We start from the raw sequence: 15,574 nt of genomic DNA on the forward strand, positions 1-15,574 counted from the left end.
GTGCCAAAACACAAGATAGAGAGAGGCTGCCTCCCTTTTACCAAGCTCTGAATCAATAGCCTTTGTTCTCAGATGGTTGGCCTTTATTTCTACACAGGTGTCCTTATTTAAGAAAGGCAGAGGAATATTTGAGACTCAGACACACAGGAAGGTAAATCACGTAAAGAAGAAGCCATAGAGCCCTAAGTCATGGAGTCACCAGAACAAGCTGGAAGAGGAGAAACCTCTGAAGGGACCATGGTCCTGAACACACCTTGATTTGAGACTTCTGCCTCCACAACTACAAAAGAATACATTTTTGTCATTTTGAGCCATTCAATTTGTGATGATTTGTTATGGCAACCTTAGAAAACTAAAAGCTTTTAACAACAAAAAGAATTTGCACATTATATGTCCTTTTCTGGAAGTACCCACCTTAATGTAAGTGGCTTAAAAACAACTGTCCAGATTTTTGACATTCTACTTGTTCTCGTGAGATTTCCATGGTCTTGTGAGGATGAGGATTTCTGCACTTGTTCCCCTTAACAGTCTGGCACTATGTCCTTCCTCAAAATGCTCTAAGTCTCTATGAAGGAGCTAGATACATAGTCAAATACTTAAAATGTAGGTGGTACAGTAGATACTGTCTAAATCTAATAACACTTAAGCTCTAACCAACTAAGTCATTGTATTTCTTTTGTAAGTCAGAAGCTGCTAATTCCCATATCATGCTGAATGCTAAATAGTTAGGAAGCTACCTTCTAGTGAGTCTGCCCAGTTCTGCTCCTACCAGTTGATTTGTACAATCTGACGAGTTACTTGTGTTTGTTCCCGAACCTGTTTACGCCAGTTGTACTTGTTATTGTGCTTTCATAATTTAATTAAATATTATGTAAACCAATGAAATAGTGTGGAAATAAAGCTTGTTGTTTCTTTAAAATCTATGTTCAATATTTTGGAAAGACCCAATAAAGGTGAGTTGTTTGAATGCTAGATAACTATGAAAAATTATAAAGAAGAAATCTACCTCAGCTTCATGAGTGTTTCTAAGTTATCTTCCTCTTAAAGGAACACAATCTTGGGATAGCTTAATTGATGGTTTAGAGGTATAGTTTATGCAAAAGATACAATGCAGAATTCTTTTTTTTTTTTTTTTTTTTTTGTATTTTTCTGAAGTGAGAAGCAGGGAGGCAGAGAGACAGACTCCTGCATGTGCCCGACCGGGATCCACCTGGCAAGCCCACCAGGGAGCAATGCTCTGCCCATCTGGGGCATTGCTCCGTTGCAGCGGGAGCCATCCTCAGAACCCAGACCAACTTTGCTCCAATGAGCCTTGGCTGTGGGAGGGGAAGAGAGAGATAGAAAGGCAAGAAGGAAGCATGGAGAAGCAGATGGGCGCTTCTCCTGTATGCCCTAGCCAGGATTAAACCCAGGTCTTCCACACGCTGGTCCGATGCTCTTCCACTGAGCCAGCCAGCCAGGGCTATAATGCAGAATTCTAATCAGTAGACCATATGCAAAGAAAAGGCCTTGGACTTTCTCAGTCTAGTGGCAGATGAGCAAGCAGCTGTTTCAGGTTAAAGCAAAATATTTAAGATATTTAGACTTTTTCATGACTCTCTGGTTTAATTGACTTTTCTTTTAAACGGATATATTTAGCTATAACCAGAAAGTTTACCCTTATAAATGATAGAATGTTTAATATATTTTTCCAGTATATGCTTGGCTATGAGACCAGGCTGCATCTATAAGAGGGCTTTTTCTATATGAACAAAATGCTAAAGAAAAAGCATTTAATCCTAGTTGGTGAAGAGATGGGAATTCAAGGAAGGTTATATTTGTGCTTAAAGGATCTTGAACAGGTACCAGTTAAAAAGTATACATAAAGTGAAGGGTGTTCTAAGTTGAAGAAATAGCATACGTAAAGGATGAAATCATGTGGCTCTCTCAAGTTTGTGTTGAATAGGGAAGCTGTTTCTTCAAACCCAATTATGCATTTGAGTCATCTGTAGAGATAAAGAAAAACAAAGCGAAACATGCCCAGACATGACTCCCAGATATTCTGTTTCAAATGTATAACTGGAGTGGAGTCTCTGGATTTAATATTATTATTTTTTAATTCTGCTTGTCATTCGGATGTACAGTCGGGATTGAGAATCGCTGGAGCTGAGTGCCGGGAGATAAGGTAAAAGAGCTAGGAGGTGAGTGTTAGGACTAGATGGTGAAAGAAAAGGGTGTATCAATGAAACAGAATGACAAACTCTCTTCCTTGACAGCTTCCCTACTTGCTTTTTAATTCCTTACTGCCACTGCCATAACACAAAAGAAAATGATTTTCCACCATTGTCTATAAAAATAGAGATTAATGTGTTCAACGGGCTTTGTAACTAAAAGACTTCTATTTTGCTTAAGGTAACATGTATTTAACCTAAAACAAGCTCAGGACAGAAAGTGCACCTTTTAGCCAGGTATACCATCTAGCACTCAGGGCTCTTAACAAATGTCTAGCTAAAATAATGAAAATACAAATTTTGACGAAAACCTCTGCCAGGAATCACTGATCAGTAGGTTCCTATTCCAGGTTGGTGATCCCATTCTCCAACCAAGTAGAAGAGAAGAAATTGCCCCCTCCAAGTGCTGTTCTAGACTCCCAGGTATCCAAGAGTCTTCCCTTTCAGATACAGGTTCTTCAGTCCTTATCATCTGAGCGACTATAAAATAAAAGGGAACTCTTCCTTCCATCACGACCAATCCACTGAAAACATCCTTTCCCCTACTCTTCAGAAGTTGGATATATTCTCCCTCAACCATTGCCATTGTCTTCCACAAAGTTTCTGTTTAATTTTTTAAAACAAATGAATGTTACACTCTTTGAGGGCGGACAAAGGATGCTAATCTGCACCGTTGTCACAATTTTAATGGTGAGTGGCTTCTAATTTTCTACGAGTGGCACCTATGTTTAAAGGGCATACAGGACGTCTGTCAACAAAAGTGAAGGCTGTACAGTGCTGGCCCAGTCTGCGAAAAAAGGCAGAATCAGGACGAAGGCGAGGGAGAGTTCGTCCAACTTGTGTCTGGAAATAAAAACAGGAAAAAAAAACAAAACCCTCCCTTCGGAGACCCATTACTTGAACATTGGAGGTAAACGGTCAGGAGCTAAGCCATTGCGGTTCTCAGGCCTGGGCTCCGGGACCACACGGTCACGTGAAGAGCGGCCGTGGGGAGAGAAGACCCTGTCTCGGAAGGGAGTCAGCACCCTGTGACCCGGCCGCCCCGCCGGCCCTCCCGCCCCGCCTCCGTCTGCTGACTCGGCTCCGCGCGAGAGCCCTCTGCGCTCAGGTTCCTGTTCCTGTTCCTCTTCCCTGCGCCGGGCCGCCGGGTGCTGCCCGACGGGCCGTCCTGACCCGGAACTGCTGAGGCGGCCGGGGCGCGGCGCGGCGCTCGCTCCTCCCGGATCCCCGCGTCCGCCCGGTGCACCCCGCCCCGCCGCTCCTCCCCACTCGCTCGGCCGCCCGGTGCACCCCGCCCCGCCGCTCCTCCCCACTCGCTCGGCCGCCCGGTGCACCCCGCCCCGCCGCCCTCCCCACTCGCTCGGCCGCCCGGTGCACCCCGCCCCGCCGCTCCTCCCCACTCGCTCGGCCGCCCGGTGCACCCCGCCCCGCCGCTCCTCCCCACTCGCTCGGCCGCCCGGTGCACCCCGCCCCGCCGCCCTCCCCACTCGCTCGGCCGCCCGGTGCACCCCGCCCCGCCGCCCTCCCCACTCGCTCGGCCGCCCGGTGCACCCCGCCCCGCCGCTCCTCCCCACTCGCTCGGCCGCCCGGCGCACCCCGCCCCGCCGCCCTCCCCACTCGCTCGGCCGCCCGGCGCACCCCGCCCCGCCGCTCCTCCCCACTCGCTCGGCCGCCCGGCGCACCCCGCCCCGCCGCCCTCCCCACTCGCTCGGCCGCCCGGCGCACCCCGCCCCGCCGCCCTCCCCACTCGCTCGGCCGCCCGGCGCACCCCGCCCCGCCGCTCCTCCCCACTCGCTCGGCCGCCCGGCGCACCCCGCCCCGCCGCCCTCCCCACTCGCTCGGCCGCCCGGCGCACCCCGCCCCGCCGCCCTCCCCACTCGCTCGGCCGCCCGGCGCACCCCGCCCCGCCGCTCCTCCCCACTCGCTCGGCCGCCCGGCGCACCCCGCCCCGCCGCCCTCCCCACTCGCTCGGCCGCCCGGCGCACCCCGCCCCGCCGCTCGGCCGCCCGGTGCACCCCGCCCCGCCGCTCCTCCCGGATCCCCGCGTCCGCCCGGCGCACCCCGCCCCGCCGCCTCCCTACTCGCTCGGGCGGACACGGGGAATTCCCGCAGACTGCGGGCTCGAGCCCGGAGATGCTAGGCCCGGGTCCGTCGGTGCGCGCCGAGGTGGGTAACGTGGGTGAGGTGGTCGGCGTCCTGGAGGCCCACGGGGCGCAGGTAACACGCTCGCGGCGTCCGTGTTTGGCGGTGGCTGCGGGCCGGGGTAAGGGCAGACCCTGACCCCCTAGCGGAGACAAGGGCCCGGGCCAGACCGCCCAGCAGCGGAGGTGTGCGGGGCTGTCCGCGAGGCCCTGAGCCGCGGGGTGGTGTCGGGAGGCGCCCCCGGAGCCCAGCGCCGGGCGGGCGGCGGGAACAGCCGCCTTTCGTGCAGTCTCACCGTGACCTCCCGCTCCACCTCACTTCGCTCAATGCTTCTCAAAACTGGCGAGCTGAACGGGAGCGGGAGTCCTGCACGGTAGGGAGGGGAAGTTAGGAGTAATGGCGGGAGGGAGCCACGGGGACAAGGGGTCCCCGAAGCGGGTCGCCAGGGACTGGCCGACCGCCTGGGTCGGAGGGCAGGGCCGCGGTGAGAAAATCTCGCCACGGGGAGGAGTACGGATGCAGGTGGGAAGCACGTCTCAGCCAAGTCGTAGTCGCTTCGGGGTAACTGCCACACCTGGAGTATCGTGTAAGACAAGTCATGGAGAGAGTGTGTGGGTCATCCAGCTTTTGCACCTCCGTTTAACCTACTGAATGTAAGGCCCAGGTATTTCCTGTGAAGGGGTGCGACCTACATGCCAGTCATGTCAGGATTAATGCTGTATCACATAAAATGATATACCATGTAATTACAAAACAGGACTTTGTCTAAGTCGACAGGTACTTTCCTACTTAAAATTCCCTATATGAAAACAAACAACAAAACACAACAAAAATAGAAGAACTGTTGTTTTGCTGGAAAGATATAAATACACTTTCAGAAAATGGATTAAAAGATGACTTTGCTTTAATTGTCACGATTCTCTTATGACAGTAAACCAACTCTTCTGGGAGGAATCTAGAGTTAACAATTTTCACATTTTTAGATCAATGCAATTCTTTTTTTCCCCTAGTGCAGATTTCTGTTGTAACTGTAAGAAGACTGATAAAATATTGCATTCTTATTTATGCTAATATTTCTTTGCAGAGGATTTTTTGGGGCCACAGGAAGTCATCTTTAAAGAACTTTGTACAGATACTGAAGGATGGCTGAAGTTGTGTTGATTGATCTTTTTGGTTTGAAATTGAATTCTCAGAAAAACTATCATCAGACATTGAATGCTGTTCGATACCACTATGCTGCCAAGGCCAAGTTCCTTTGCATAATATGTTGCAGTAACATCAACTGTGAAAGGAACAATGACCAGGATAATTATGAATTAGAAACAAACAATGGATCATCAGCCCTCTTGAGAGAATTCGAAACTGTTAGCAATCCCAGTATGGCTGCCTCTTTGTATACCATTAAACAAAAAATTGATGAAAAAAATCTGAGCAGCATTAAGGTAATTGTACCCATGCACCGAAAGACATTAATGAAGGCTTTTATTGATCAACTCTTCACGGATGTTTACAATTTTGAGTTTGAAGATTTACAGTTAACTTTGAATGGAGGGCTTTTGAAACAGTCTGCTGAGATAAATGTGATCACAGCTCAGGAACTAGAAGCAATACAGAATGAAATAGAAACATATTTAAGAAGTCTGCCGGCACTAAAAGGAGAATTAACTATTATCACATCGCCTTTGATCTCAGGTATATTACACACTATCTGTTTTCACCATGCATGTGAAAAACTCGTTCTTTAGAAGTTGTTCACTTTTTTCCCCTCTTTTGTGCACTGTGTCACTTCTTTGCTCATTAGCATCAGTTGAGCATCAACATGAGAATGTCATGGACGGTTTTATAGTGTTAGGGATGTCAAGGATAGCAGAGGATAGTCCCTTCAAAGCCCCGTATGTAAATAAATTTGCTTTATGCAAATTCAGATTTAGGACACACCCAAGCTTCCTTTAAAATGAGATTTATAACCCTGAGCATCTCCTATTGAGCAATTCTGTAACCTTAACTTGTTGGCATCATTACAGAAGAGTGACATTTAAAACAGTCGATCTTCTTGGTTAAATGAGATTTACTATGAGCTGTATGATATTGAGAATAACAAAGACAAATGGGACAGAAGATAGTCTTTGAGGAGCAAAAACTCCATGGGAAAGGTAAAACAGACACAAAATAGTGGGTAATAACACATGGAAGTACAATGTGCTGTAGTAATTAGGTGCCAGATAAACACACGCAGGTTGAAGTGATCAGGGAAAATCTTACCGAGAGTTGGTTTGTAATGTTTTGTATAGTCTTTTGTATAGCATATTTTTAATCTTCACTGTGCATCTTCGACAGATATGTTTATACATGGATTTAGTACAAGAACAGGTGGGATATCTTACATACCAACTCTCAGCTCCTGCAATCTCTTCAGTAGTTCCAAGCGGAGAGATCCCAAGGTAGTTGTTCAAGAAAATCTGCGTAGGTTGGGGATTGCTGCAGGATTTAATGTGAAGAAATTTTACCGAATCAAGGTAAAATTATGTTTCATATTTTGGAAGATCTAAAGTATATTCTTGACTCTGCTAATGACGAAGGGACCATAATCAAGCTATTTAACTTTTGTATCTTGTGTTTTATCTAAAACTTGAGGATAATGCATATAGTTTTTATTGTTGTTGTTTTTTTATCCTATACCATAACCTAAAAGTTAGTTGTATGGTATATATAGTCTCCTGGAGCTCCTCACATCTAAAAGTACAGTTAACTCTCACAAAGTGTAGTACCACTGTAATTTTTTATTTAGAAGGAAGCTTCCTGAATTGTGAATGAGAAAGGCCATTATTTTCTAAGTTATTGCCAGGTGGAACTTAGGGTACCATTGAAGAGATAGTGCTTTGTTTGTTACAGAATTCCAGCTTTACTTGAGTCTAGGAAAAGTAAAAATGTTTGAAAAAGTAAATATTGACTTGGTAATTAATTTCTGTCAGTGGATTAGTTCATTGTGAAAAGTACTGCGCGTAGAATCTTACCCATCTCTAGTAGTTGTTTGTGATGGACAGGATTGAATTTTTAAATGTTAAAGTCTACTTTACTTTGAATAAAATATGCAGAAATTATAATACGAAAATTTAAACGATAAGTAAATTTGGCATTTTACCATATGTAGAAGTGATATATTTAATAAACACTAGTAATTTTAAGCTGGTTTTATAATTTTGTACAAAATGAGTAATTTCCAAAATTCATTTATCGTATGAAAAGTCCTACTTTGAAAATATTTTTATTGCACATTTTTGGTTTTAGACTGATCATGCCAGTGACGTCTGGGTTCTGGGAAGTCAGGAGCCTGAATCTTATGATGGGATCACCACAAATCAGAGAGGAGTCACGATAGCAGCTCTTGGTGCTGACTGTATACCAATAGTTTTTGCAGATCCTGTCAGAAAAGCATGTGGGGTAGCTCACTCTGGTAAGTAAACTTAATTAAGCATTTAGGATTTTACCATTTTGTAGCACAGGAAAAATTATGATTTCTTTCTGGTAGGCATGACGGACAAACCATTACTTTACATGGTGATACGTATAAAGATGGGGTAGGTTCAGCATGCTCCTGTTATAGAAGCAAATAAAAGGTCAAATTATATGAATCAAGGTAGAATTCCCCCCCAAAAAAAGTGGTACCTAGGCTGATTCCTGAAGAATGTGTAGGGTTTGGCTAGCTGCCAGTGTTTCGCAGCAGGGCTGCTAATAACATTTTGGGCAAGATAATCTTATATTGCAGACAGTTTGCTTGATTTTTGAAATTCCCAGTTACAATTAAAAAAGAAAAAAATACTTCATGCTTTTCAAACACTCCCCAGGGTGTTGTACTGCCACTGAGGAGCCTTGCACTGTAGGCAGTGAGGAACTGGAAAGTTAGGCATGTTGTCGAGAGGTGTTCATTAAGATGCAGCAGCATGAGTAAAGGTAAAAAGGTAAGAAAAGGCAAGAACTGTTTGGAAAGTTGTATTTAGTTTAACATGCTAAGAACAAAGAAGGATATTTAGATTATATGTTAAGGTTAAGGCACTTCGCTTTCTGGAGGTGTTTTAAAATACTATTTTAGATTATCCAGTGGTTATATATGTATGTGAAATGAGCAGTGATCTTTTAGATTTCTTCCTACTTGTAAGTCTATGACTACTTTGCTTTTTACGCCATAGGGAAATAAGAAAGCGGTTCAAGTAATGCACTTGGACAACTAGAAGTCAGGATTACTATTTGACACTGCCAGAAGTTATTTAAAATTTGAATCGTAGTTTCTGGATATAGAAGGGAAATATTATTTGTTATTTCTTAGGTTTAAAACATTGTTTCAAAATATCAAAGACAAAGCTGTCAAAATTAAGCTATTGAAAAAGAACAAAGTTCAAAGTCTCATACTTTCTGATTTAAAAACCTATTATAAAGCTACAGTAAGCAAAGCAGTACGGTATTGGCATAAAGACAGAGATAGAGACCAATAAAATAGAATAGAGAGCCCAGAAATAAACCCTTGCATATATGGTCAAATACCTAGACTATAGAATGGAGAAAGGATAATCTCTTTAACACGTGATACATGCAAAAAAAAAAATATGGATGGTGGACCATTATCTTGTATCATATATGAAAATTAACTTAAAAATGGATCAAATAAATAAATAAAAGATCTAAAGCTTTAAAACTCAAAGAAGAAAGCAGTATAAATCCCTGTGATCTTGGATCAGGCATTTTTTTTTTTAGATATGAATATAAAAGCACAAGCAACCAAATTAAAAATAAATTGGATTTCATCAGAATTAAAAACTTCTCTGCACCAAAATATATAATCAATAAAATGAAAAGATAGCTTACAAAATGGGAGAAAATATTTGCAATTTATATATCTGGCTAGAGGTTAATATACAGAATATATAAAGAACTTCTAGAACTCAACAACAAACAAATAACCTGTTTAAAAAATAGGCAAAGTACTTGATTAGACATTTTCCTGAAGATGTTATGCAAATGACTAACAAGCATGTGAAAAGGTGCTTGACATCACTAATAATTAGGAAAATACAAATCAGAACCATAATGAAATATCACCTCACACCTAGTAGGGTAGCTACTATAAAAAGAAAAAGAAAATGACAGGTTTTTGGTGAAGATGTGGAGAAAGTGGGACCCTGGTGCACTATTGGTAGGAATGTAAAATAAGACAGCTGCTATGGAAAATGGTATGGTGTTTCTTCAAAACTTTTAAAATAGAATTACCATATTATCCAGCAATTCCACTTCTGAGTATGTATCCAAAGTGATTGAAAACAGAATCCCAAGAAGATATTTGCATACCCATGATAACAGTAGCTTTATTCACAATAGCCAAGATGTTGAAGCAACTCAAGTGCCCACTGATGGATGATGGATTAATGGATAAGTAATATGTGGTATATACATACAATGGAATATTATTCAGCCTTAAAAAAAATAAATTCTGACTCATGCTTCAGCGTGAATGAAACTTAAAGGCATTATGCTAAGTGAGATAAGCCAGTTACTAAAAGAAAAAAAGGTATAATTCCACTTCGGTGAGATACTTGGAGTAATCCAATTCACAGAAACAAAAGTAGACTGGTGGTTTGCCGGGGACTGGGGGAAGGTGGGAAGGGAGACTTATCATTTAAAACTTGTATAATCAGCCTGACCAGGCGGTGGCGCAGTGGATAGAGCGACAGACTGGGATGCCGAGGACCCAGGTTCGAGACCCCAAGGTTTCCAGCTTGAGCGCGAGCTCATCTGGCTTAAGCAAAAAAGATCACCAGCTTGGACCCAAGGTTGCTGGCTCAAGCAAGGGGTTACTCTATCTGCTGAAGGCCCACAGTCAAGGCACATATGAGAAAGCAATCAATGAATAACTAAGGTGTAGCAATGTGCAATGAAAAACTAATGATTGATGCTTCTCATCTCTCCGTTCCTGTCTGTCTGTCCCTCTCTCTGACTCTCTCTCTGTCTTTGTAAAAAAAAAAGAAAAACAAAAAAACTTGTATAATCATATAGTTTTAATTATGCAAGATGAAAAAGTTGTGAATTGTTGCACAACAATGTAAATATACTTAACACTACTAAGTATATCCTTTAAAACAGTTAAAAGGTAAATTTTACATGTTTTTGTCACAGTTTTTAAAAATGTGGGGGAAAAGTGAGGGAAGGAAGCTCCGAGGTGTGTGTGGGGGAGACCAAGAAGGCGCCATGCCAGTGGAAACTAGGGTATAGGACATTTTTAAAAGGAAGTAGATACTCCTCCCCCATTAAATACCTTTTCTGTATCAGCTGCTATGTATAGTACACCTCATTTAAAAACTGGTATTTTAATTAGTTAATTTATTTAGCTTAATTTTGTGATTCATTTACTGTTTCTGGACTTATAAAAATCTGACTGTGCTTATTTTTAACTTAGATAAAAATTAAATTGAAATGTTGATATGTTTTAACTGTTCTTATCTTTTTCTTCCTATTTACCAGGTTGGAAAGGTACTTTGTTAGGTGTTGCTATGGCTACTGTGAATGCTATGATAGCAGAATATGGCTGTAGCATGGAAGATATTATTGTGGTACTGGGACCTTCAGTGGGACCTTGCTGTTTTACTCTTCCAAGGGAATCAGCAGAGGCATTTCATAATCTTGATCCTGAATGTGTGCGGCTGTTTGATTCACCAGATCCCTATGTTGACATTCGTAAAGCCACCAGGTATGTTTGATTTCATTGCAGAACTGCCAGTTTGGTTATTGCTTGTTGCTTCTGAAGTGAAAATTAATTTAGAGAGCAATTAATAACACCAAGAAAAATTTAGGTGTCAGATATTTAAATAGCTGACATATACGGGTACACAAAAACTCATTTTCAATATGAAATCTGTTCTCACCTAAGTTTTAATAACAGACATTTTCCTGGCTGGTATCTGTTATTGATTTAAAAGAGAAGGTTAAACATCACATAGAAACATTGGGCATGTACTTTATAACCATTCCTCAGCTAAATTCTCCTAAATATGATAAACTATCAGGAAGCTGATATTCTTAAATTATTTGTATTATCTAATTAGTTAGAAGAATATATTTCTTCACAAAAATATTAGATAATACATATAAACACATAGTCACTTTAAAGTTTTTTATGGCCTCTTGCATTTTTGATTTTATGAAGGTTTGCTATTAATAACTTAAAATTATTTGTTCTTTCTACAAAGGAAAATTGATGTCTGATTTGAACTATGTTTCTATGCCACCCAGCAAAGCATTACCTAGATTTTGCCTCATTCAGCACATAAGCAAAAAGGATTGAAATCGATTCTTCATTTTTTCTTTTTCTTCTTTTTCCAAGTGAGAGGAGGGCAGATAGAGAGACAGACTCCCACATGTGCCCCAACTGGGGTCCACCTGGCAACCCCCATCTGGGGCCGATGCTCTGCTCATTTGGGACCATTCTTGCAATTGACCTATTTTTAGCTCCTGAGACAGAGGCTACAAGGAGCCATCCTCAGCACCTGGGGATGAAGAACTCAAACCAATCAAGCCATGGCTATGGGAGGGGAAAGGGTGAAGGAAGGAACAGATGGTCACTTCTCCTGTGTGCCCTGCCTGGGACTCGAACCTGGAACATCCACACACCAGGCCTATGCTCTACCATTGAGCCAACTGGCCAGGGCCAAAATTGATTCTTAAAATGTTTCTTGCGGAATAAGTCATTAATTTATGATCGTATTTCATATCATAAAGTCTTTATGGGGAAGCAAATTTTCTGTGAAAAATTTGGTAACGGGACAGAGGAGTTGGGAGGACCAAATGACTAAAAAGCATGCTCTAAGTCAAATGAATCTTGTTTCCAAATACCCTGGTAATATTAAAGTTTCTTCTAAAATAAGTCCTTGATTCTCTGTGCCCAGATCATGTCTGCAGGACAGTATGAAAGGTTGTATAGTTTACATGTGAACTTAGGTGAGAAATGCTGATAAAATCTATCATTTCCTGACTAGTCCGTGGTCTGTAACTGAGTAATAGTTTGCACTGTTCCAAGCATATCTTTCCCAGAATTCTTTTATACCAATATCCATACTTATTTCATATTGTTTTACTATTGGTAAAATAATTTTTTTATCTTTATCTTAAGGATTCTTCTAGAACAAGGAGGAATTCCACCACAGAATATTCAGGACCAGCAGCAAGATCTCAAGCTCTGTACATCCTGCCATCCTGACAAGTTCTTCTCCCATGTGCGAGACGGCCTTAATTTTGGTACACAGATTGGCTTCATATCAATCAGAGAATGAGGTACAGTACGTTCTCCCTCCCTCTCCCCACTGCTCCTCATCCTCTCCTCTCTGTCTTCTTCTTTCTACTTTTCCTTCCTCTCATTTAAAAAAATAATTAGTGATATTTAACATTACTCCTTTATTCCTGTAGGAAGAATTATGCTTCTAGTTTTTAATGAAACAGTGGTAGAAAAGTTAATTTTCAGTAGCATACTCTAATATAAAGCACAGCACTGACTCTCCTAGTGAGTGGAGAATAATAAGGCAGTCATATGTTAATGGTATAAAAATAATTTATTCTTTAAAAACTATTCTGTATGTATGCCCTTTGTATCTCCTATGTAGTTGACATCTGTACATTTCTTATCATGACATCCCTTTTTTAAAATTATATTTGTTGGGGCATTATTGGTTAATAACATTATTTAAGTTTCAGGTATACAACTTTATAATACATGGAATGTATATTCCATTGTGTGCTCACCACCCAGAGCCTGGGCTCCTTCTGTTACCACATATTTGATTTCCTTTACCCTCTTCATCCTCTCCCCAGCCCCCTGCCCCTTTGGTAACTATCATATTGTTGTTTGTGTCTGTGAGTTTGTTTGATTGCCACTTTTTCTTTTACATCCCACATATCAGTGAAATTATATGGCTGTAATCTTTTTCCATCTGACTTACTTCACTTAGCATGAGACTCTCAAGATATACTGCTCACAAAAATTAAGGGATATTTCAAAATGAATATGAAGCGATAAAAAAGAAGCATTTGATTTTTTTTAATTAAACAAGAACATCAGAAAAGCAAATGACAAGTCAAAGAAAGTTGTTCAATTATGCAAATGAGATGCAAAACCAACTTTTATTTCATTGGTGAAAATGCACTGTACAAAAGGCTGAAAGTACTGGAGTATCTGCACGTTCCCTGATCCCCTAATTTTTGTGAGCAGTGTATATCCGTGTTGTTACAAATGGCAGTATTTCATCTTTTTATAGCTGAATTGTATTTTATTGTTATCTGTATCACATCTTCTTTAGCTAGTCATCAAAGAGCACTTAGGTTATTCTGTGTCTTGGCTAGTGAGAATAGTGCTGCACTGAACACAGGGGTACATATATCTTTATAGATAAATATTTTCAAGTTTTTTGAGTAAATACACAGAAGAGAGATTGCTTGGTCATAAATCCTTATAGTTTCTTTTTTTAAAAAGAAAATTTCTTTCTGGTTTTCGAGAACTCTTTGCATAAATACTCTGAATTCTAGAATAATAATAAATCCTTGCATACCCAAACTGTCTTGGTTTCCAACTAGATTGCCTACTGTTTATCCACAGCCAGAGTTGGCCAGTTTTCTTCAAAGGGCCAGATAGTGAATATTTTAGGCTTTGTGAGAAATACAATCTCTGTCTCAGCTGCTCAACTTTGCAAAACAAAAGCAGACAGGAACAATACAGAAACAAATGTGCACGGCTAGTTAAACTTTATTTACAAAATACATGGGAGGGACAGGTTGGCCCACAGACTATAGTTTGCTGACACCAGATTTATAGACATAGAGCAATATTGAATGCAATTTCATTAAATTATCAATTATTAGGTTTTTTTAGAGTTATACAAAAATATTTCATGAGAGTAATTTAACACTGACTTGAATATAGATCTAATTTTCCTTAAGGTTACTTTTAACTGAATTAATATTCCTTTTAGTCTTCAAAATGTCTTTAACTCTTTAACATATGAAAGAGTTTAACAGACTTAATGATTCTTACTTTAATATTCTAATAACATTAGTAAGGATCTCATATCTGATCTCTGTTTGTTTTTACAGATACTTGACTGGATTTTTGCAAAGTTATTTCCTGCCTCCTTTCAAACTGACTGCAAGAGAGAAATTTTGTTTTTTTGATTTACTTAATATCAACAGGATTACAATGGATAATTCATATTTAGGGTAAATTTTCACTGTTACCCAAATTCAAATGATTTTCACTTGATTATAATAATAACTGACACAAATGATTATAATGGATAATTCGTATTTAGGGTAAATTTTCACTGTTACCCAAATTCAAATGATTTTTACTTGATTATAATAATAACTGACACAAATGATTTTCATTTGATTCTAACAATAACTGAAAAAAAATGAGGGATGAGCTTATGCATTTTATATAGATAAGGATTATTCTTAAAGTTTGTGGTCTCTATTTGTTACATCAAGACTAAGTCTGTCCAGTTCAGTATTTATTGCGTTCCCTGTATTTATCAGTCATTGTGTGAAGCTTGGGTGAAATCAGGGAATAAGACTTTTTCCCTTTGAGTATAATGCAGTGGAGGAGAGCAACTCTTCTAACAAATTTAATTTTAATAACAGTTGAAGCGTACAGAAGAAGAAAGGATTTATACTACCTGGAAGGCAAGATAGAGATAATATTACAGAGAAAATGACAGATCACATGGTCCTGAAAGATGTACAGGCTTTTTTACAAATGAAAAACAATAACAGATTGAGGGAACACCAGGGACTGAAAGTTTATAACATGTTCTAGAAAGAAAAGGGTGTGGACAGGAGTTACTGGAAAAACAGGTTGGAAACAGATTATTTAGGGTCTTAAATGCCACACATAAAATGTAGGGGAGTGTTTTTATGTCCTTGGCATCACACCGAGAGCAGTTAATAACATTCCAGTTTTTTACTGTGCATTATTTTGTTTCATGTTTACAAATTTACAGAACATTAGGCAACCATGTTTCACTTTGCGTACGAAAATAGTTAAAACATAAATAAAACTTGTTTGATTACCTATGATTTTGGATTATCTGTGCCAAAGCATATAGTGAAAAGTTGTCTCCTGTTTTACTGAATGAAAGGTATTGATTCAGTAACTCAGAAACAAAATAACTGGGTTATTATGTGATTATATC

The 15,574-nt window shown here is 40.7% G+C and overlaps 2 protein-coding genes across 5 annotated transcripts in view; one reads left to right on the forward strand and one right to left on the reverse strand.

Annotated features, from left to right (window-relative positions):
• Window positions 1-3,509, reverse strand: part of CCDC122 (coiled-coil domain containing 122) — a 39,404-nt gene extending 35,895 nt beyond the window's left edge. The window contains exon 1 of the mRNA XM_066235541.1: window positions 3,288-3,509. The gene's annotated coding sequence lies outside the window, so the exon portion shown is untranslated. The remainder of the gene's footprint in view (window positions 1-3,287) is intronic.
• A 664-nt stretch (window positions 3,510-4,173) lies between these two features.
• Window positions 4,174-15,458, forward strand: LACC1 (laccase domain containing 1). Of its 4 annotated transcripts, none has more exons than XM_066234605.1 (7): window positions 4,174-4,473; window positions 5,437-6,044; window positions 6,690-6,868; window positions 7,641-7,806; window positions 10,863-11,088; window positions 12,508-12,668; window positions 14,478-15,458. In XM_066234605.1, exons 2-6 carry the CDS (start codon window positions 5,495-5,497, stop codon window positions 12,665-12,667), a joined length of 1,281 nt encoding a protein of 426 aa, XP_066090702.1. In that variant the 5' UTR covers window positions 4,174-4,473; window positions 5,437-5,494; the 3' UTR covers window position 12,668; window positions 14,478-15,458. The 4 variants fall into 4 exon arrangements, with proteins under 4 accessions (XP_066090702.1, XP_066090701.1, XP_066090700.1 ...); XM_066234604.1 differs by having other exon boundaries at window positions 4,174-4,427; XM_066234603.1 differs by having other exon boundaries at window positions 4,174-4,376.
• Window positions 15,459-15,574: the final 116 nt, after the last annotated feature.

Source organism: Saccopteryx bilineata, chromosome 6 (genome assembly GCF_036850765.1).
Source record: "Saccopteryx bilineata isolate mSacBil1 chromosome 6, mSacBil1_pri_phased_curated, whole genome shotgun sequence".
NCBI classification, from domain to species: Eukaryota; Metazoa; Chordata; class Mammalia; order Chiroptera; family Emballonuridae; genus Saccopteryx; species Saccopteryx bilineata.

What these genes read in the sequence shown, in the direction of transcription:
- LACC1 (XM_066234605.1), top strand. Translation starts at nt 5,495, where the DNA reads ATGGCTGAAGTTGTGTTGATTGATCTTTTTGGTTTGAAATTGAATTCT. An exon ending in CACATCGCCTTTGATCTCAG is followed by an intron (nt 6,045 to 6,689) that starts GTATATTACACA and finishes CATCTTCGACAG; the next exon opens with ATATGTTTATACATGGATTT. An exon ending in ATGTGGGGTAGCTCACTCTG is followed by an intron (nt 7,807 to 10,862) that starts GTAAGTAAACTT and finishes CCTATTTACCAG; the next exon opens with GTTGGAAAGGTACTTTGTTA.